Source organism: Salvia hispanica, chromosome 3 (assembly GCF_029641045.1).
Source record: "Salvia hispanica isolate PSC_SH4W2 chromosome 3, Shi_PSC_v1, whole genome shotgun sequence".
In the NCBI taxonomy this organism is placed as follows: Eukaryota; Viridiplantae; Streptophyta; class Magnoliopsida; order Lamiales; family Lamiaceae; genus Salvia; species Salvia hispanica.
The window spans coordinates 53,484,053-53,509,092 of NC_142694.1; the positions used below are offsets into that span (position 1 = coordinate 53,484,053).

A 25,040-nucleotide genomic window follows, 5' to 3' on the forward strand; every position below is an offset into this window, starting at 1 on the left:
TTCCTATTTTATTAATTTTATATATTAAGATTATGTCGAATTATTCAGTAAACGTGATCAAGGTTAGTAATTATCATTAACTCATTATGCAAGCTAAAGTCCTAACTGGAGACTACGACATTAATTTGTGCTTGGCTCATTTTGCTACATTTCTTAACTTTTTAAGTGGATGAGATCATCATCCCGCTGTTTTTGATTCTGCAAAATTAATTTTATTTATTTTAATAGTAGTACTCCCATTCAAAATATATAACTCACTTTTCTTTTTAACTGGTCTCAATCAAGATGACTCATTACTTAAAATAAAAATACAATTATATCTCTTTTACTCCCGAAATGTAATTATATCTATTTTATTCTCTTTCTCTTACTTAATTCTCTTTTTTTAATAATAAAATTTACTCCTCCCGTTCCGGATAATTTGTCTCACTTTGACCGGGCACGAATTTTAAGAATTGTAATGTAAAGTGAGTTGAAAAAGTTAGTGGAGTGGAATGTGGGTCCTACTTTTATACTCCGTATATTAGTTTTATAATAAAATATGAGTATGAATGAGTTAGTGAAATATAGGGTCCATTATTAAAAATAGTAAAAATGAAATGAGATAAATTTTGAGGGACGAACAAAAATGAAAAATAGAACAAATTTTCAGGAACAACAGAGATAGTAATTTATACTGGCAACATATAATACTTCCTCTGCCATACTCTATGCAAGATGTATTTTTTTTTTATTCTACATAAGATGTATCTTTTAGTAATAATTAACTTACTGCATTCTCCTATTTTATTTTTTTATTTTATTATTTTTTCATCTTTATCTTTCTTACTTTATTTTTATTTTTATTTTGTTTCGTCTTCTCTGTTTTACTTTATTTTCACTTTTATTTTATTATTTCGTCTTTCTCTTTTTTCACTTCGTTCTCTTTTTCTACTTTAACTAAACATCACTACCTAAATTCATGTGTCAAAACGGAAACGTCTCACTTAAGCCAAAACGAAGGGAGTATAATTATCATCTCTTACTTTACTCTATTTTCACGCTTCTACTTTATTTTCTTTACTATTCCCTCCGTTTCTTGAAAATAGAGATTTGAAACGGCACAAGTTTTAATTCAAAATTTGATAAAGTAAGAGAGGGGAGAAGAAAAATTGGTAAAGTAAGAGAGGAGAAGAAAAAAAATTAGTAAAGTAGGAGAGAGAGAGAAAAAAAAAAGTTATAGAATTAATGTTAGTTGATTATGAGACCCACTTTATTAGGGAGGTGTAAATAGTATAAGTGGTAAATAAATTGATGTATAAGGGTATACAGATTTCCAAAAATGAAAAGTTTGAAAGTTGTTATTTTTAAGAAACGGACTAAAAAAGGAAAAAGTTGTTACTTTTAAGGAACGGATGGAGGATTTCATTATCTTTCCACTTAACTGTCTAAGGTCATTTTTTTAATATTTATTATCCAAAAAACGTATAGCTTATGATGGAATAATGGGAATATAAAAATAATTAACATTAATTGCTACTTATATTAGGGATCTTAGGGAGTGTTTGGTTTGCAAGATTGTATCCGGGATTAAATTTGTAGTGTGTTTGGTTTATAAGATTCAATCTCATAACTCACTCAATCCTAGATGGATAATCATGGGATAATTAATCTTAGTTAACTCCCTATAACTAAAATAATCTCACAACTCAATCTTAGATTGTATCTTGATATTATTTTATCTTGGCAACCGAACACCACTATACTGAGTACTATTACTACAGGTTGGAACTTAAAAATTATACCTTTCCGTATTCATAAAATTTGCTCGATCATTAAATATCTACTTTGTGTTTCTGAACGTTGCTATAAGCCTATAATATCATTTGTACCCTTAGTTTTACAAAATATCACCACATATATCTTAACTTTGATGTACGTATAGAGTAATATTGTTGAAATTCAATTTTAGTAGACCAAAATTGCCTTCAATTCTTAAGGGATATTTTTGTCAAATTAATTTTATTTTTTTATTCCCTCTTTCCTCTCTCATCTTAAATTTAACGTTTTTATTCCCCCTTTCCTCTCTCATCTCTATATTTTCATTGTTTTGTAAATTAGATAATCATCATTCTGCATCTCACGACTCCCACGTGATTCTCTTTCAACCATATATATCCATTTTTACAGCTGAATTATTGTGTTAGTATTTCTTCCGCAATCCATGTACCTCCGTCCTGAGATAAATGTCACCCTTAAAAATGATATAGGAGTACATATTTTTATTGTGTTAAAAGTTGCATTATATTGATGGACTCATATCGATACCATTGGTCTACCGTCTATTTCATAGGCTTTTATTACTCCTTTCAAAGTAGCCAGAAATTTTCCCTTTCTTTGGCTTACAATATACTCCTTCCGTCCGCCATTAGGAGTCTCATTCCTTGGCGGCACGAGTTTTAAGAAATGTTAAAAAAAGTGGATGGAAAAATGTTAGTGGAATAAGAGTTTTACTTGTATATATTAGTTTTAAATGAAATGTGAGTGGAATGAGTTAGGTGAAGGAGATACTATTACCATTTATGATAAAAGTGAACCGAGACTCTTATTCGCGGACGGACTAAAATGGAAAAACGGAACTCTTATTTGCGGACGGGTAATGGTCCTGGAGGTTAGTAGGGATTAGGTTGCGATTTTTAGGAAAGTATGAAACTGACGCGCGCAGCTGATGATCATTTAGAGTCTGATCATAGAATTGCGCAGAATTTTGGTAACACTGCTAAAATATTGTCTGTTTAATTGATAAATGGAGTAAAGTACAAATTTTGGCTCAATTTATATAATGTTAGTTATTTCGACTATTGCGATATTAAATAATAATTCAGTCTTTCGTTTTGTTGTGGATAAAATATTATCATTCTTTCGATCATTAAATAAAATAATACATGCACCAAAGAAATCTGTATATGTGTCCATAATTATATTCTTTGAGCCAAAACTTTGGAGTAGTAATTAATATGTATGTTCAGCTAGCCATCAATTTTGATTGGACAGAAAATTTTGGGCGTCTACAAGATGAAAGGTTAAAATAACATCTTGTGTCAAAGCTCCTATATTATATGGCAATTAAACTAGTTATTCAATGATTTTATATTTTAATAAATATTATATTAAAGTAATATTACATACTCAAAAAATATTATAAATTATACTAAAATTGGACAATTTATGTTGTGTCAAAGCTCCTATATTATTTGACAATTAAACTAGTTATTCAATGATAATTTATAAATATTTTACAATTAAACTACTTATTAGTTTAATATTTTACATTTTAACTTAGAATAGTATATACTCATAAAAGATTACAATAATATTTTTTTAGTATAAATTATTTTTACTCATCAGACCTATATCATTTGATCATCTGATTTGCCACAATATTAGTGACGAAGGCCAAACAATTTTAAAGGTAGTGTCCGAAACAAAAATTCGATCAATTGGTACTGTAATTTAAACCAATCAAATAGCTCTAATCATAATTAATTAGTTACGGTCAGTTTAAATTTGTTGTAAATATATTCCATGCCACTTTCGATTTGACAACTATAAAAATTCAGGCAATTAAAGTTAAATAATACTATAATTTTTTTTATATAAAATAAGTGTCCATAAGACCATAACCATTCTGAACCCAATATTCCCCTAAAATACGCATACCATAAATCCTATGTTCTTCCCTATATACACATGCATATCACCTATCTAAGTGTAAAGAATGCTTACTCTAATTAGTTTAAGTAAAATCTATGTCGAATTTAATTTTATAGATCAGTTATACCTTAGAAATTGTATAATTCCATCACACTATCAAATACTCCTTCTGTCCCACTATAAAAATAAGACACTTTCTCTTTTAGTGTTTCACCATAAGTAAGTTATTTTATTTTTTAGCTAAAGAATAATACATTTTCTCTCTTTTACTTTGCATTTGACCTACCTTTTTCTCACTTCATTTTTTTCCTCTAATATTTTACTTTTCCTTTATTTAGCTTTGTAAATATTCATTTCTTATATTTTGTGTTTAAATGAAGTGTCTCGCTAAAGACATTGGACAGGAGAAATATTAAATTAAGTGGAAATATGCAACACTAACTATGTTGAGTAAGTGTACAATTTGCTTTTCTCAACTTATAAATAAAAGTTTTAAATAATCATTTTGCACAAAAAGACAATATATAGGGGTATATCATTAGTGGGTTCCACCGCTATTCTTTTATTTATTAAAGCAAGACTTTGACATATGCTTTCATTTGCTTCTTTATTATATATGGGAGTATTAACTCTAGGTCTTTATGGATTCCATCCAGGTCCTAAGGTCGAGGAGCATTATTTTGGATCACGTTCCCAGGTGTCAATAGATAGTAAAGTATTTTATTTGTCCCAAAAATTATACTGTAACTGTAGACTCTTTTATATTGATCATCATTATCCGATGCTTGTGCAAAGTTTGGGGACAGACCGACAGAGTTGTCAACTGAACTGGGTCAACCTGGCTTAGACTCGGTCCATCAACAAAATGAAGCCGACCTGGGCTAGGCTCACATGTTGAAATGGGCTCTAATTGGATAATTTTCCAAACTCAGACCCTGTCTAGGCCTATCAGAAGTTCAACTCAGACCCACGATCAGCCCATCTCTAGCCCAAATATGACACACAATTAAAAATTAATCTTGTATAATACTTCCTCCGTCCGCGAATAGGAGTTCTATTTTTTCATTTTAGTCCATCCGCGAATAGGAGGCCCGGTTCACTTTTACAATAAATGGTAATAGGGTCACACACCCACTTTCCACTAACTCATTACACTCACATTTTATTTAAAAATAATATATGCAAGTGGGACCACCATTAAACGAATTTTTTTCCATCCACTTTTTCTTAATATTTCTTAAAACTCGTGTCGCTGTGAAATGAGATTCCTAATAGCGGACGGAGGGAGTAGTATAGTAGTAGTAATTATTTCACTTAAGTCTTAACATAAACTTTATATTATATATTCTAGATTTTTATATTAGTTTATATTTTTTTAAATTCCTCTTAACATTTCAAATTTTTCAAAAATAATTACAAGAAAATAATTTTAAATGTTATTATTTATTTAATAAATATTTATGCAATATTTCATATATATAATTCTAAATTATCTAATTAATAAATATATATGAATTCTAGTGCAAATATAAAATATCATACTAGTAAAAATGAAACAAATTTTTTAATTTACATATCTAAAATAACATTTAAAAATACGTAAAACATTTTTGAAAAATATATGAAAAGTTAATTTGCTGTGTAACTCAACCAATTCTAACCCGGTCCGGCCCGACTCATTCGTTGGTGATCCAAGACTGGGCCGGGTCCCAATTTATAGAAAAAATCACAGCCCAGTCCAATTTGCTAGTTGGCCGGGTCCCAATTTATAAAAAAATCACAGCCCAGTCCACTTTGCTGGTCGGTCGGGCCCCAGTTGTGGGCGGGCTTGGGCTGACCCGGCTAATTTGACAACTCTATTAGGGCGAATTTTATTCATGGAATAAAATATTTTGGTTAAGTGAGATTAGTTGAGGTTCTTTGGTTCTCATTTAAGAATCGGGAAGCAAACGACACAAAGATGAACTCTTATAAACCAGAAAAGTAGTACTAGTTACATAATAGTACTCATACGGCCATTGACGTTACATATACGATATACCCACGAGCCATGACACTACCCCATATCATATCTTAGTATTGAATAAAGTGGGATCCTGCATTCTCGACAGCGCCTTGGTGAAGTGGCTCCACTTCTGCTCCAAAGTCCCGCTGAACCCGATGGACATCCTAACTAGCCCGGGCGAGATCCCGGCCAGCTCCTTCTCCTCCTCGCTTAACTCGCTGCTCGTGCTGCTCCCCGAGCACGACATGAGGGTCTCATAGTATCCCAAACTCACCGCCATAAGCCCAAATTGGCTGCAGTTCTGGAGCAGATTCATTAGCCGGTTCGCCCTCTCCTCCGTCTCCATGTCCACGCAAAGGAGCCCCCCGTACCCGTACTCCTTGACCGCCATAGACTTGAGGGTGGCGTGGTCTGGGTGGTCCTCCAATCCAGGGTAGATGACCTTGAGCCCGAGCTTCTTCATCCTCATGGCGTACACCAGGGCTCGGTTGCAGTGCTCCTTCATCCTCAGCCCTAGGTGTGGGAGCCTGCCCGCCAACTCGAACGCCACTTTCGGGTTCATCGTCGGCCCCAGCAGCATCAAGCTCCCTTGGTGAGTGTCCATCATTGAGTTCACTAAGCTGGCTGGCCCACACACTGCGCCTGTTTCAATTCCGTACAATTTGAGAATCAAACTAAATATATCATGATCACACAATTTGTATTTGTGGACAAATTAAATTGGTGCACCTCTTCTAAGTTGCTTGTTTTATTTTATTGTTCATCTGATGGGGCCAAATAACCAACAAGGACATCATGTCACATGGTGCCTATTATTCGGTATAATCCAATTCAATCAATTGAAACAAACGCTTTCCCACTATCAAATAAAAATCCCACACATCACAACTTAACTTACCAAGAAAGCAGAGATGAGACCTACAAAGCCAAAAAAAAACACAGGATCACGAGTGATGAAACAGTACAAAAATAAAGAATCATACTTTTTCTGGTGTCCGGATATTTTTAGTTCAATTCTTATTAACAATGATGTTAGTGTATCCAATCATATAAAACGTTAACTGTCACATCCAATATTATCTGCAACTGAGTGGGTATTCTATAGCCATGTATTAGCATATACCAAAAAAAATGGAATATACATGAACTATATTATATAAATATAGTGTAATTATATTATATATATTTCGAGAAGTGTTTAAAATACATTAGTAATTACTACTAGTAAGTAGAGGATTTCAATAATACGGAGTACTATATAAGGGACGATTATTGTGAGAATTTTGTGAATTTATATCGAAATAGAATTATAGATAGAAGTCGCAATTAATGGTTTAAAAAAGTACCCGCGATTAAATCGGCGCCACCGCTAATGAACTTAGACATACTGTGCACAACGACGTCGGCGCCGAGCCTGGCCGGAGAGACGACCATGGGCGAGAAGGTGTTGTCGACGACGACGGTGATCCCCTTATCATGCGCCATCCTGCAGAGCTCCGGCACGTTAGCGACAGTGAGCGTAGGATTAGACATGGTCTCGAAGTAGAGCACATTAGTCTTGCCCTGGACCATGGCACTCCGCACCGCCTCATGGTCACGGATGTCCACAAACGACGTCGTTATGTTGCAGGTGCGCGGCAGGAAGTGCGCAAGCAGCGTGTGGGTCCCGCCGTACAGTGTGCGCGACGCCACCACGTGCCCTCCGGCGCTGCACAGCTGGAGGAGCACGGAGGAGACTGCCGACATGCCGGAGGCCGTACAGTAGGCGGCCTCCGTGCCCTCGAGGGCCGCCATGAGGCGGCCTAGGTTGAGCACGGTGGGGTTGAAGTGGCGGCTGTAGATGAAGAAGTCGCGGTCGGGGCCGAGCTCGCCCGTGAACATCCGGCGCATCGTCTCCGGCTCCATCACGGTGAAGGTGGCCGAGGCCTCGATCGACATGTTCACGCCGCCGTGCTCACCGAACTCGTGGCGGGCGACTGCCAGCGCAGCCGCGGGGTCCTCTGCGTGCGGCGGCGGGGGCTTGGAAAGGGGGTGGTGCTTCTTGGCGGCGGAGAAGGGGTCCCGGTGGAGGTCGTCGGAGGAGCCAGAGCGTTTCTTGCTGATCATGGTGGCCATTTTGGAAGGAAAATTTGAATTTCTTAATTCCTTCTGAGAAGATTAGAATGTAATGGCTTTAGCTTTTGTGAGAGACTTGTAAAATGGCGTCTCTACTTATAGAGTAGGAGAAGTCTCGAGAGTCATTCCTAATTTAATTTTACTAATTATTAAGACTATATCGAATATTATGACACATGATCTTCAAGGTTATTAATTATCAATTTATCATTATCCAAACTAAATTAATGCCTAATTGACACATGATCATCAAGGTTATTCATTTTCAGTTTATCATTATCCAAGCTTAATGCCTAATTTGAGAGTGCGACATTTATATATTGTACTACTACTTCTCTATAGAGTTTTTTATTTTTAAAATGTTCTTATTAATATGGAAATAATACATTATGGTGGCATTCGGTTGTCATGACTAATTATAATGAGACTATCCATCTAGGATTAAATTGTGAGATTATTTTAGTTGGAGGGGAAGGCTATGACTAATAATCATGAGACTATCCATCTAAGTTGTGGGAGTTAATCTTATGAACCAAACATGATACATATTCAATCATGAGATTTAGTTTTGCCAACCGAACACCCCTATATGAATATTGAGTTGTTTTCCAAACTTTAAAGTTGAGAAAAAATCAAGTTTTCTGGTTTAACATTTAGACTCTCCTCCTTACACTATGGCAAAGTCCTCGATCTGGTTAAATACCTCGACATTTTAGCGGATGAGATCTTCATTCTTGCAATTTTAAATGTTTCACCATTTTTATTACTACTACTGTTTTATACTAGTAGTTTGTTATAAGAATCAATTTAAATTTATAATATTATTGAAATTTAAAAAGGTTATACTCTCTCCGTTAATATAAAATGTGTCTATTTGATTTACTAAAATAGTTGATTGTGTGATTTATTTTAAGAATTGAGTAGACCCACTTTTAAATATATAGTGGATAACTGGATATTGAGTTATGTGACCCTTCATAAACGGAAATGGACAATTTTTTGTAGATGAATAAAAAAAATTAGGGATGAATTATTTTGTGGATGGAGAAAGTATAAAATTTTGGAATAACAAATTAACCCAGATAACAAATTACTAACTGAAAATGAATAATATGTAAACAAGTATAAAAACTAATTGGATAAACAAACTCTAATTATTAAGTAAAATTACAGTATCTTGTACTAATCGAGTAATTACTGGTACTGCAGTTAAATATTTTATGTTGTTTGTATCGTAAGATCAATAAGCATACATGGACAACTAGATTTATAGCTTAGTCCTATTAATTGTTATAAGCTCGCATATGCAGTTAACTTATATATAGTAGTTACGTTTTTTCAAATTGTTGGTTTATAGTGTGATTTAGAGTTAGTTAATCTATTGAGGAATTGTGATGTCCTAGTTTACTAACATGTTATGAAAACCTTTCCTTACATATGTCGGATATGATGATAATACACTTAAATGAAAAGCATAAAATAAACAACACAAAGAATTTAACGTAATGTTGAATAAAGTCTCGTACACGATTTGGTAACACTGGATAATCCACTAATTGATATCTCTTGCTTTGGGTTGCAAGGGGCCTAATTAACTTCTGGTTGATATGATGATGTTTTCAGCTAGCATGAACTACTTTTTGCTTTCAGATAACGAACGCATTATCGCTTATTTGCTCCCATTTTTTTTACCATGAAGGGTAAAGTTGAAGGTTTTTCTAACTAGGTGATCGAACTGTTACAATGAAAAACAAATCCATGGATGATCTTAATTTGTCTACGAATCGGACATAGATCAGTTTGCTAGGATATACTCTCTCCGTCCCAAGGAAGATGACCCCTTTCTTGGGCGGCACGGGATTTTATGCAGTTATATTTTGTGTGTTAAGAGGAGAGAGTAAAGTAAGAAAGAGAGAATAAAATAGAGATAGAAGTGTTTCCATTTTAAGTAATGGGTCATCTTGATTGGGACAAACCAAAAAGGAAAGTGGGTCATCTTCAATGGAACGGAGGGAGTAGTTGTTTTCTTCGTAGCTGAGCATCCGATCGAAGCACATAGTACAGCTGATGCCTGATATATAGGAGTATATATTAGATGATCAATTCTTTCTTGATCGAATTTCTATTTAAGTTAAAAGGCTTAAACTACCTAAGAGTTGAGCTATCACCTATAACATCTCATGGTTCATCATAGCTCAAATCAAAAGATAGTACGTACTAATATTTTCCTTATAACATTTAATTAAATGTAAGAAAAATTAATTACAAACGTATAAAAATTTGAAAATGGGACAAAGAATCCGTAACAAACATATTAAGCAAGAATCCGTAACAACCATATTAAGCAGTCACAACTTGGCTAATTACCTTACAATTTTTTTAAATTATAAAAAATAACATGGTAAGCACTATGACTTGACTAATCTCGATCCCGTTCATTATTTATATAATCAATGTGGCCATAACATGGCCGATCATAATCCGGTTCTATTTAAAAATTAGGGTAATCAATGCAGATGATTTATACAATGCGAGGATTAGCTAACATATTTTCCATGTACGAGTTCGTTCTATTAAGAGAGAGGATCATTAAAAATAAATCCATGCTAATCATTTGAAAATCTCATGCAAAATTGCCACAACCCTTCGAAGATAATCGCAAACATTATTCCAACCATCAACCAGAGGGAAGTAAATTAACCGACAGACAATTTTTTAGAGTAGATTGTGTAGTGATTGTGGCAACATATTTTTGTAAATAATGCACCAACTAAATAGATATTAAAATTGAAGACCTCTCAATGCCCTCGTGGAATTGACTATTGAGATTGAATAATCTCTACAAATATTATTGCACTTCATAATTTTTTCACATTTGACTTAGCAATTTAATAATGGCACCGTCTTAGTCCTTATTAGCAGTTAAATTATTCATTAAATGCATACATCGTTTTGCTCATTTTACAGGCTTCATGGAATTTATTTTATTTTCCAGATAGAGGAGATATGTTTAATGTTTTTTTATTTTTATAAAAGTATAAGTACAGATGAGTACATTTTCAAAATAATGACCACTTAGGTAAAAATACCTCCTTTTTAAATAGAAACTTGCATATAATTGAAAAAAAAATTCTAGAAAAAGAATATACTTTAGCATTTTAGAATCTCCTCCTTCTTGCACTGTAACAGAGTCTTCTAATGAAGCATTTGAACACTATATAACACAATTTAAAAAACTGGACTCTTTAAACTATGAAATAGATAAAACTGAATAAGCTTGACTGGCCATTACTTAATTATTAATCTAATCAAAAATTAATTAAAAAATATTTACATGTGTCATAACTCATAATTAAAACAGTTAGATTTTCAAATTAAAATTGGTTCTCATTTGATCACGTTTCATAATACGGTATAATGTATGTATATAGTTGTTAGAGAGAAGGATTTTGACTAAATGTACAATAAACAAAATGAAGATTTTTTTGGAAATTAGGTTAGAGCATTGCTTAACGCGTTTATATATCCATATATAGAGATTAGAATATTTCAGACACGACTAATTTGCTTAACTTAAAACGGTTTCAACATGACACAAAACGCATATATGTGGGATAGATAATCGACACCGCCACTTGATATACAAGTGTATAGTTTTGTTTCCCATATAATACAAATCGCGAATTAAAATGATAAATTTGTTGTGAATCGTAAAAAATTTACCGTGTTTCACAGTTTCACTGGGTATTGTGCTAGAAAAAATACAGAATTGAAATGTTGTGATGTTTATATTAAATGTTGTCATAATTTTATTTGGCATGTAAACGACATTTTTAAAAATTATTGAGTAACAGCAATGATTATAATATCCATTTAGTTTATATGGCAAAGTTTGAAAATATCAAACCTTCATTTATGAGACTAGATTTTTTAATAAGTCAATGTTGCTATATCTCAAACCTTCGTTCTACTAACTTTTTTATCATTTTATTTATAAAATTAAATAATTTCTTAAAATTTGTACCGAATCAAAATGTATCTGTTAGCAATTGAAACTAAAAAACAATATTAGAACTATCTCACATCGGTGTACAAAGAGAACTGAAATCAGTATATAAGTCTCATGGGCTTCATGGGCTCTCCTCCTATCACCAATTGGTTTTAGGATGGAACCCATGAATTTCTATCATGGTATCAGAGCGGGTCGCCGACTGTGGGTCAAATTTAACTGACCCAGCAGTATATCTGGGCCGAAACCGGAAAAAAAATGACTGACCCAGCAGTATATCTAGGCTTAAAATTTGGGCCAGTGGTCCAACCGATTAGAAAAAGGTCCAACCCCTCCAAGGTTCACCTTGAAGGGTTTGAGGGAGGGTGTTGGCGATTGAAACTAAAAAATAATATTAGAACTATCCTACATCGGTATACAAAGAGAACTGAAATCAGTATATAAGTCTCATGGGCCCTTCTCCTATCACCAATTAGTTTTAGGATGGAACTCATGAATTTCTATCAGTATCTTTTATAGGCAAATGGACGAAGTAGGACATTGGATCCCTAGACATGCAAAAGACACAATTCCAACAATTCATGCAAAATACAATTGAGAATTGCAAAACTTACATAAAAAATGACGTGACGGATTGTTTCTGGATCCTCATTGCAGAAGGCACGCGTATTATCTTCCAAATTACTCTTGATCCAAATATGTAGAGTCGTTTCTTAGTATATCCCGACTCATTCAAAATGTCCACATTCTTGAGTGGCACAAGATTTTAGTAGAAGTTATTAGGTGGAGTAAGTAGAAGGAAAATAGTAGTTGAATATTTTAATGAGAAGAGAGATTTATTTTCATAAAAAAAATGAATATCTTGAATGGGATAAACTAAAAAAGTAAAGATGTACATCTTGAGTGAGACGTAATGCACGTAGTGGGACATTTTTCTCATAGTCATCTCCCATAAATGTACAGGTTACTATCATCATCCAAGTTACGAGTCACCTGCAAATAAAAGTGTCATTTCAAATCATTATGTATTTTTTTTATTACTAACTAGTTTTGAATTGTGAGATTTTGAGTCTCACGAAAATATTAAATTTATTTATTAAAAAAAACAATTTAAACAAACGAAAATTGTACTCCCTTCGTTCCACTTAAGATGTCCACATTCTTAAATGACACGAGGTTTTAGGTGGAGTAGTTGATTACAATAAAGTACAGTAACAAAATTGATTGAATATTTTAATAGAGGAGAAGGAGAGAAGACTTTGTTTCCAAATATGGAAAATGGACATCTTGATTCTTGAGTGGGATGTAGGGAGTATATTGAAAGCATGTATTAGGATTCGATTTTGTTGTCAAATAATACAAAAAATAGACAAGTTACACTTAGGAAACCGATAGCTACTCAGTTGAGAGCTAATCACGCGTAGACTAATTGGATTGTAATTTTAGCGGGCTAGAGAGTTCCAACTCACTCTAAAATTGGCAAATTATTTACCCACGAGTTTTGAATAATTATCTTAGGTTTAACCGTTTATGCATAGTTAGGTTTAAGCTACAACTTTTAATTTTCCCAGGGAGAATTGAGTCTCACAAGAGTTACTAGGAAGTTGCGTATACAATAAAATTGAACTCCTAAATTATCTTTCCTCCGATTTCTGACACTGCAATGAAGTAATTAATTAATTAGAACCAACGTTGACAATATTTCCTAAATTTAATAACTTTGAATTTTAAGCAAAACATATAGGTATTCAACTTCAGATAATTCTTTCAAGGAGTAGCGTTTTTTTATCAATCTGTTAGGCACTGTATTAGAAAACGTATTGTGAAATGGGAAAGTTCACTAAATTAGTAGAATTGGGAAATTACTTCACCAAGCATTTTTTTTAAGTTTTGTGTCTCACATATGTGACATGTGATAGAATCTTAAATAGAATTGGATTTTAGTATAATACATTATTTGGTATAAGACACATTTTACCCTAATTAATTGACTATCAATTAATTATTGTCACATATCAATTAATTAAATAATCATATTATATTTCTCCAAAGAGAATATATGTTCATATATATATGTGCCGATTGATTGCCAATGATTGGAAAAGATTGATTACATAATCTTTTTATGGAATGAATATTCATTCCCTTGGCCATCAAGTAAAGAATCGTGCCTATATATCATTAAGATTTGATTAGAATTGATTGTGATCAATTAGTAATATTAATAGATGGAAGATTATATTCTTGGTCAATAAGAAACGTATTTACTAATTATTTTGGGCCTCTTTGATGGAAAGGGCTTTTAAGGTTTCATAATTAGGGTTTGTCCTCTCTCTGCCTATAAATACAAGTGTGGTGATCCCATCAAATCACACACATTAAGAGAACACATAAACGAGGGAAAGAGAGAGAAACAAATCCTTGGAGTCGGAGTTGCGCTACTACGCCGAAAAGAGTTCAAGGAAATCGTCTTCTCCTTCCTCAATCGCTTCCGCTATGGATCGTCAAGGTATGTTTCGATCCTATTATGTTTATGGTTGTACGTGAAATATATGTTGTTCGAAGATCTTGCTTTATTTATATTCAATTATGTAATCTTGAATATATGATGATAAATAATGCCTAACATGTGGTATCAGAGTAAGGTTGAGAACTCATGTATTTTCGTATTATTGAAAACCATAATTTTAGAATTTATTGTTTGATAAACTACTGTGAATTGAATCGGTTTTTTTTTTTTTTTTTAATATGGTCAAATATATTATGAATTCAATTTTGTTGAATTGTACGTTACGTATTTCATGAATATATATGAGCAATCACAGAAACTTATCAATCTATGCTTTATGTATTATTCGAATGTTTTATTTTCTAAAATACGTTCAAGCATCTTATGACTTTAAAATCTGGTAAATCGCATTGTATTTATGAATTCTATATGTGCATATTAGTTGAATTTTTTTTATGTTTTGATTCGGCTATTTTCCATGATAGAAAGTTGTTTTTGTATGAATATTTGATTTGATTCACATAACTTGATTGTGAATTATAATGTTTGATTACTCTATCAATTAAAGGTTGTGTATTCTGTATGTTTATACTTTTAAATATATTGTTTCTATATTGATTCTATTTATATATATGGAATTGATTTGGGTATTTTGATCGTGTATATACTTTATGTAAATTGATTTTGAATACATGCATTGATGTTTCAATTAAATGTTTTATGATTATGAATCTATCGAGATGGTGGAATGAATGATTACATAATTCAATTCTCGTTTTAACATGTATTTTGATTATATTATGTTTATTTTGCAATCACCAAAGTGAGGCAAAATAAGGAGAGTCTATAATCAAACTCATATTAAAATTTGTTTAAGCAATTAATCAATCTCTATATGTTCTTGATTATATTATGTTTATTTTACAATCACCAAAGTGAGGTAAAATAATAGTTTATAATCAAATTAAGTGAAAATCTGCTTAAACAATTAATCGCTATACATTCTTGATTATATTATGTTTATTTTGCGATCACCAAAGTGAGGTAAAATGAGAAGAGTTTATAATCAAGTTAATATGAAAATCTATGTATGCAATTAATCATCATGCTTGTTGTGGCTATTCATTATCTAAATAGTTTGTTTGTTATAAGGTCTAGATTCCCAAAGGAAATAGTCTTTGCAACATAATAAACACTTATGGAGTTAATAATTTAAATTGGTGTCGATTACCCAAAGGTAACGCCAATTTATTATTACTGAATTATTGAACTAAGATATGAATATTAAAAGCATGATTTTTATAATTGTATGAAGACTGCCCAAAGGAGTTTTCATAATTGCCTCATGATATGGGTTTTCAAATTAATGTTCGTGTTATTATTCAAAGCTTTTATATGTGAGCATTCATTTCTTAATTGCTCTTATAATGTAAAAACATATATTTTTTGCTACTAGTATGTTTATCTCAAATTTTCCCGCACTTAATGGAACTAACTTCACTGAATGGAAAGAGAAACTTGAGTTCACTCTTGAAGTAATGGACTTTGACCTAACACTGTTGAATGATAAACCAATTATTTTATAATCAAAGTAGTTGGCTGATTACCCATAATGCTAGGGAAAAATCTAATAGGACTAAGTTTATAGTTCATTAGAATGTTCGTTGCAGATGAAGTCTCTCACGGACTGACATTGCAAAAGAATGTTTGCAGAATGTTGAGGATCGCTTCACAACTGCATATAAAGTCTATTGCAGGAAAACTTATGAATGATCTCATGAGCATGCAATATCATGGTTCTCGGACTATGTACGAGCATGTGATGGACATAAATAACATCTCTTCTAAGCTGAAATTAGGATTATAGGTGAATGGGGATTTCCTTGTCCAATTGACCCTAATTTCCTTACCTCCTCAATATGGACCATTCTAAATTGATTCACTATAAAAGATTAGTGGATTCTTAAAGAATGGGAAACATATTGATCTAGGAGGAGCGTAAGATGAAGAAGTATGGAATGGGTGCATCTCATGCTCACAATGCAACCGAAGGAGCGTCTAAAAGATAATATTCATTCGAATTTATCATTCTTATGGCATAAAGGAACTGGATCATATTTCTAGTGAAAGAATTAAGAGGCTTATAAAGGATAATATTCATTCGAATTTAGACTTTACAAGCATTACCGTATGTGTGGATTGTATTAAATGTAAACAAACCAAACACAGTACTAAAAATGCCACAAGAAGCAATGAGCTCCTTAAAATTATACATACAGATATTTGCGGACCTTTTGATGTCTCGACTTCTAGTGGATAAAAACGTTTTATCACCTTTATTGATGATTTTTTCGCATTATGGATTTATTTATTGCAAGAAAAATCTCGGGCACAGTTGAACATTTTATGACTGAGGTTGAAAGGCAATTAAATAGAAATGTGAAAATTATTCGATCTGATGGAGGTGGTGAATTTTATAGTCGTACCACTAAAATAAGTCAATTACATGGACCTTTTGCCAAATACTTAGAAAAGCATGACATTTGCGCTTAATACACTATGCCAAGTTCGTCTCAGCAGAATGATGTTGCTGAGAGACGAAACCGAACTCTCATGGAAATGGTTAGAAGTATGATAATTCTACCTTACCCATAGCGTTGTGAATTTATGCTCTTAGAACCGCTATTTATGTATTAAACTGAGTTTTTAGTTAGGTTGTACCAAAGACTTTCTTATGAACTTTGGACAGATAGAAAACCCAGTTTCCAGCACCTTCATGTTTGGGGTTGTCCAGCGGAAACTAGAGTATACTCTTTGCAAGAAACGAAAAATGGATTTTGGACAGTTAGTGATTATTTTGTGAGTTACTACAAAAATCCAAAGGTTATCGATTTTATTGTCCTAATGATAGCATGAGAATTATGGAAACTGGAAATATATGATTCTTTGAGAATGGTGAGATCAGTGGGAGTTCTAACACTCGTAATGCGGTCATTAATGAAATAAGGGTATAACCTTCTTCCCTCATTTCCTCAAGAATTAAGTGTGTCAAATATTGTTGAACAGCCTAACAATATTTGAATGACCAACCACTTAATGATGATGCCAAAGTCATTGAACATAGGTATGGAAGAAGCATCTCCAGATGTGCCATTAATACTTTCTTAATGAGAACGAAGGTGGCCATTTCTGATGACTATGTGGCATATCTCCAAGAATCCGAATGTGATATATGAATACGTAATGATCCAGTTTCATATTCACTAGCCATTAAGTGTAATAATTCTAATAAATGGATTAATGCATGATAGAAGAGTTAAAATCTATGGATTATAAAAAATTTTGGGACCTTGTCGAATTACCTAATAGACAAAAGTATTTTGGGTATAAATGGGTCATCAAGACCAAATTCGACATAGATGGTTTAGTCAAACGATTTAAAGCCAGACTTATTTCCAAAGGTTATACTCAGAAAGATAACATTGATTATAAAGAGACTTTCTCTAATGTATCAAAAAAGGACTCACTTAGAATCATTTTGGTATTTGTAGCCCATATTGGCTTGGAGCTGCATCAAATGGATGTGAAAATAGCTTTTCTAATTGATGATTTGTAAGAAGAAGTCTACATGAAACAACCTGAAGACTTCATTAAGAAAGGGAATGAAAATTTAGTCTGCAAACTTAAGAAATCAATTTATGGACTGAAACAGGCTTCTCGACAATGGTATTTTATATTCCATGACACTATTACAGCTTTTGGTTTTAAAGAAAACACTGTTGATCAGTGCATATACCTCAAGGTTAGTGGGAGCAAGTTCATTTTTTTGGTTAACGTATGTTGATGATATATTGCTTGCTAGTAGTGAAATTGGATTACTACATGACACTAAAATTATCTCTCTAAAAATTTCATCATAAAAGATATGTGTGAGACATCCTACGTCATGGGGATAGAAGTATCTCATGACCAATCATGTGGACTTTTGGATTGTCTTAGAAAAACTACATAGATCAAACTAAGAGAGATATAGGATGAGTGCATGTTCTCCAAATGTTGTTCCAATTCATAAAGGTGACAATTTCAGTTTTGAATCAATGTCCAAAAACTGAATTGAAACGTAAAGAGATGGAAAATATTCCTTATGCATCTATTGTGGGAAGTTTGATGTATGCTCAAGTCTGTACTAGACCAGACATCAACTTTGCAGTTGGAATGCTAGGCCGTTACCAAAGTAACCCTGGTGTTGAACATTGGAGAGCTGCAAAGATAATAATGAGATACTTAAAGGGAACAAAAGATTTTAAGCTCACGTTAAGGAAATCTGATCAGCAAGAAATAATTGGATTTCCATTTTTATGGCTTGCTTTGAAGCATAAATGATTGCAAAATTTTATTTCAGGCCTTGGTATTGTCTCCTCAATATCCAAGCCCTTGAAATGTGTTGTGATAATAGTGCAATCGTATCTTTCTCTAAGAATGACAAGTATTCAAAGGAGCTAAACACATGGAATTAAAGTTTCTTGTCATGAAAGATTAATTTCGGGAACAAAGAATATCTATAGAATGTATAAGCACGCAGCTTATAGTTGCTGATCCATTGACTAAGGCGTTACCACCTAAGACATTTATGGAATAAGTTAACATAATGGGTCTTGGGTGTGGAAACGTCAAATCCTTTATGTTTCCATGTTGGTTCAGACACTTAAGTTATAGATATTTTGAATTCAATAAAGTTGCTTCTACTTTTCCTGCATATACTTATTATTTCATATGCATATGTACGCTTTTAGTATTAATGCAGGAAGTCTTGAAATAAGACAATTATGGACATTGTGTCACTTATAGATTATATTAGTGGGGTTATTGGTGATGTGGTACATGGAAGGAACTATGTCGATTGAATGATATACGCCCGCCATGACCCGCATTAGTAGTCTCTCTAATATAATACTTATGTTTGCCAATAATGAAAGTATTTATAAAGTTCAATATTATGCGCGCCTTATGATTATTATGTCTATTTTACCGTGGCTCTGTCAAGTGTGACAAGTGGGAGAATAGAAAGCTTTGTGTCCCACATGTTCGCCAAGTGGGAGAATGTAAGTTTTGTGTCTCACATATGTGACATGTGATAGAATCCTAAATAGAATTGGATTTTAGTATAATACATTATTTGGTATAAGACACATTTTACCCTAATTAATTGACTATCAATTAATTATTGTCAAATATCAATTAATTAAATAATCATATTATATTTCTCCAAAGAGAATATATGTTCATATATATATATGTGCCGATTGATTGCCAATGATTGGAAAAGATTGATTACATAATCTTTTTATGGAATGAATATTCATTCCCTTGGCCATCAAGTAAAGAATCGTGCATATATATCATTAAGATTTGATTAGAATTGATTGTGATCAATTAGTAATATTAATAGATGGAAGATTATATTCTTGGTCAATAAGAAACGTATTTACTAATTATTTTGGGCCTCTTTGATGGAAAGGGCTTTTAAGGTTTCATAATTAGGGTTTGTCCTCTCTCTGCCTATAAATACAAGTGTGGTGATCCCATCAAATCACACACATTAAGAGAACACATAAACGAGGGAAAGAGAGAGAAACAAATCCTTAGAGTCGGAGTTGCGCTACTACGCCGAAAAGAGTTCAAGGAAATCGTCTTCTCCTTCCTCAATCGCTTCCGCTATGGATCGCCAAGGTATGTTTCGATCCTATTATGTTTATGGTTGTACGTGAACTACATGTTGTTCGAAGATCTTGCTTTATTTATATTCAATTATGTAATCTTGAATATATGATGATAAATAATGCCTAAAATTTTTGTTCTCTTTTTCAAAATGATTGTGTTGATTGGCATTAATAGATATGCATCGACTTTCCAAACAAAAGTAGTAGAATTGTGACTTGGATGCGTCGAACGTTCGTAGTATGGAAATTCCAGATGATAAGGACGACGTTAGATTCAATTCCAAATGATGTACTCCTAAATAATTTCATAATTTATGGAAAGCCAATCCTAAAGCACGTGGTATCTACGTGAATATTGCTATATCACCCCAATTTAAAAACTAAAAGACCCAATTCCTTTGTTTGATAGTGGTTGAAAATTTCGAACATGGCAAGAATGGAAGATATGAAAATAGACTAGACTAGTGAGTTGAGAGAGTGGAGCTCCATGTAGCTTGGAAGGGAGAGCGAATGATTACCCAAATAAAATAAAATAAAAAATTATAATTTGGATGAGATAGACAAATCAGACATGCAATTAAAATATGCTACACTATGCTTACAATTCTGGGCCCACTAATCCAGAAGGATAAGCAAAGCAAACAAGAAAGGTGATGTGCATCTCTATCCATTTCCAGCAATAGCATTGCCAACTTCACTTTCTTTAATAAAATATCCAAATGTTAGCTGTTTAATAGTATCAGAATGGGTGAGATGGGTTAACGAAAATGCCAATTTCTACCACTATAGCATATATTTATGGTCTATGGACGTGTGATGAGTTCATATATGTGATTGTAACTCATTTGAATTTGACTAGTAATTTAATCAAGAATGTTTCAAAATGCTATTTGTCCATTTTGCAATTGACATGAATTAAAACGCAATCTTGATTAATGGTAATTAAGATTTATACTTCATGGGATTATGTAATCGTGTGATTATTCAGGCTTATTGTGATAATCACTATTATTGATCCAAAAACGTTAATCAAATTTAATTTGGATAAACTAGTGGATTTTAACTAGATTAATCCAGATAAGAAATTAATATCAATGCACATTGAATTCCAAATTAACATTAATCAAATTTTATTTGGATAAATTTTTATATAATTACGTGTGCCAAACTGTGATAGAAGCTTTCAATCTGAATGGGAAAATTATTAAAGATATTATGCAGCTTAGTTAAATTTTGATATATTTCACAATTTTAATAAATAATCAGAGAGAATTTATGAATTTAAGATATTTTCTAATTAGGCCATGGAGAAAAATCATAGAAATATTATGTAATACTAATAATTACATAAAATTTATACTAGAAGACTCAATTTCTTCAAAGTTGTACTAACTGACTAAAATTTAAAAAATTATTTTAATAGGTTAAAAATTAATTTATTTATTGGTTAAATTATTTATAAAAACTACATATAATATTAACATTATTATGATTTTAAAAATTAATAGTATTTTATGTATATATCCAAATAATAATAACAAAAAATTAAAAGATCAGATTAGTTATGAATATATATTAATATATTAGAAAAGTTATAGTTATAATAATAATAATTTATTAGTAGTAGTAGTAAATTTATTCCTATATACATCTAAAAATATGTAAATATTTATAACAATAATTTTTAAAAATATGAAAAGTTTTTAACAATTACACACTACTAATAATGTGGACTCATAATCAACTTACATTACTTTCACTACCTTTTACCTCCCTCTCTCTTTCTTTTTTCCATCTCTTTTTTACTTTGTCAATTGTACATTGTGTCGTTTACAAGTTTGTCTTTTTTTTAGGTCGGAGGGAGTAATATATATTTTATATAAATTAAAAATATATGTAAGGTCAGATTTGATTTTTTAAAGTATCAATAAATTTAGATTAAATAAGCTCTCAACGAGTTAGGGACAAAATGAGAAAAAATAAATTTAGAAGGATCTAAAATGTGATTAATTATTCTTTGGAGACCTGTGGTGATACTTTTTCAAGTCCAGGGACCTAAAAATGTGAATTTCATTTTTTAGGAGCTAGAAGTTCACTTCAAAAATAATTCACAAACTACATTTTATTAATTAATGGTGAGATGGTTTGATTGGTTTCCCATTAAAGTAGAATGTTAAAAAAAAGAATGTTTAATATGGTCAATTCTTTTAAAGTAAAAAAAAAAATATTCATATTTGGTGATTTCAAATTTATAAGTACAAACATGTGCTTCATTTTATTTCCATAATATAGCATTATTGACCAAATAATGACATAGACATATTATCACAGCATCAACATCTGTGACATGATCATCTACATATGCATATGCTTCACGGTCCACCCAATCTTTCTCTACGCAATTATTGTTTCACTAAATATAGTAAACAGAAAACGAAATTTGCAATTAAAAGAAGTTTTTTTCAACAATAAAAAATAAAGAAAGTATCGAGACACGTTTTACTAAAAAAGAAAATAAAAAGTCAGAACGAGAGAACAAGTGACCAAAATTTGTTTTCCATGATTCCGATTCATCAACAGACTATTGCAATCATCATGAATATAATAAATAAAATTATACGTTAATCGTGTTCACATAACGTTTTATACGAGTTAAACAAATATATATAGTAGTTTGACCATTTACTTCAACAATTTAATTATAAAAATGACTTTTCAGATCATCGAGGAGGTAATTTACAATCAGATTATTTAAAAATTAAGAATATAGAGTCAGATAAATAAGAATATATCCTTTTTTAGATTTATTAATTACTAGCATGATACATGCGGGCAGAAGTAGGGATGGTTTAGTAAGGTATACCGTACTGTGAGTGTCATACCGTATACCGTATACCGTGAGTGTCATACCGTATACTATACCGAAAGTTACGGTATGACAAAACACCATACCGATATCGTACCGAATTTTTCGGTATACCGGAAATTCGGTAAGGTAGTTTTTGATACAGTTACCATACCGTGTTTTCAGTATACCGTACCGCATTTTGGTATACCGGAAAAAAAAATCTATTATACCCAAGATGTTCACAAAAACAATTCTAGTGTTCAACTACTTCAAAAATTCCAAAACAATTAAACTCCACCACAATCACATCTTGTTCATACAGTCATTCTTTTTAAATTAGTATAAATATTACATAAATATATATGTGGGGAACATTAAGGTCATACTACCTCATTAGTGTTAAATATCAAACAGATCACAACCCTTGATCACCCTTGGTTCATTGGATTGGATGGTTGTGATAAGCTATTAGACTAAAATGCTTTACATTATTAGTCAAGCTACATTATTACACTAAAATGCTAGTACATTATTTTTCTAAAATAATACTCCCTCTGTCTCATAATAGATGTCACACTTTCCTTTTTAGTTTGTCCCATAAAAGATGTCACATTTTTTTTAGAAAAAGTTTCCTCTCACATTAATATAAATATAGTATTATTTTCTCTCTCCACCTAATACACAAAATAACATCTCCTAAAATTTCGTGTCATTTTACCAAGTGTGTCATTTATTATGGGACGGAGAGAGTACATTATTAGACTAATAATCTACATTATTAGATAACACGTGACATTAATCTAACCGTTAGATCACAAGATCCAATGGATAACAAGTGTTTTGATTTTGAACAATATTTGCATGTTGAAAATGAATACATCACCCCTATATGTGTTTATATATATAATAATCAATCGGTATACTGGTATACCATGGTATACCGAAGCGTCGGTATATATCGATGATTCAGTATGCCGGTATACCGCGGTATAGGAAATCTAATACCGTTTCCGCACCGAAAACAACGGTATACCAAAAAATCGATATTTTCGGTATTTTTTCGGTACGGTAAGTCCCGTATGCTGGTATTTCGATATAATTCCCCACCGCTATACGAAAGTAGTATATTAGTACGAGGGGTGTTTTATATTGCTAACTTTTATATTGCTAGCTCTGCTAACTTATCAACACAGTGTATTAAAAATGTCAACACGATGACATTAAAATTTAACACATACAAATCATACTAATGGGGTGTGATCAATTGCTAACTTTCTTAAGTTGCTACTTCTGCTAACTCATCAACGCAGTGTATTAAAAATGTCAACATGATGATATTAAAATGCTAACGCGTAATTTTATTGACATTTCAATATACTGTGTTGACATTATGTGTTGATATTTTAATATCACCGTTTTGATATTTTTCATACACTGCGTTGATGAGTTAGCAGAGTTGACAATTTAAAAAAATTAGCAATTGATCACACCCATTAGTATGATACGTATATTAGTATCTTTAATTAATTTTATTCATAATCATGATTAAAAGTGGTGTTCATATGTAACTATTGATAACAGTTCTAAACTAATAGTAGTAGTGTATGAATTGGATAATTTAAGGGGCGTTTGATTTGCAAGATTGTATCCGAGATTAATTTTATAGCGTGTTTGGTTCATGAAATTCAGTCTCACAACTTAATCCAAAATGAATAATCATGGAATAATTAATCATAGCTAATTCTCTATGACTAAAATAATCTTACAACTCAATTCTAGACTATATCTTGATATTATTTTATCTTAGAATTCATAGCGGAAATAAATGACTTATACGTCCTAGCCTCAAAGGGAAAAATAGTTAGTCAAGACACTTTAAACATAATTATTCTTTATTCAAATTCTTGTAACGGGATTTTTTCTACTTTAGAGACAACAAAACAATGCATTACGCTGAATGGGTATCTAAATGCATAACACACATTTATAAAATTAAAAAAGAATCCATGTATCAAATACACCTAAATCATCAAATGGGTAGCACATAGATAATAAGCACGAGCTTTAAAGTAATTATTGTGACCCACAGACAAGGCCCAAGGGTTGGAGTTAGGGAGTGTTGGGCCAAACCCAGTTTAATC

The 25,040-nt window shown here is 32.1% G+C and overlaps 1 protein-coding gene across 1 annotated transcript; it reads right to left on the bottom strand.

The window, feature by feature from the left end:
* Nucleotides 1-5,644: 5,644 nt before the first annotated feature.
* Nucleotides 5,645-7,883, bottom strand: LOC125211874 (methionine gamma-lyase-like). Its single transcript, XM_048111824.2, has 2 exons — nucleotides 7,045-7,883; nucleotides 5,645-6,340 (listed from the first exon to the last, which is right to left on the bottom strand). The coding sequence occupies exons 1-2, from the start codon at nucleotides 7,811-7,813 to the stop codon at nucleotides 5,760-5,762; spliced, it is 1,350 nt and encodes a 449-aa protein (XP_047967781.1). The 5' UTR covers nucleotides 7,814-7,883; the 3' UTR covers nucleotides 5,645-5,759.
* Between the last annotated feature and the right edge of the window lie 17,157 nt (nucleotides 7,884-25,040).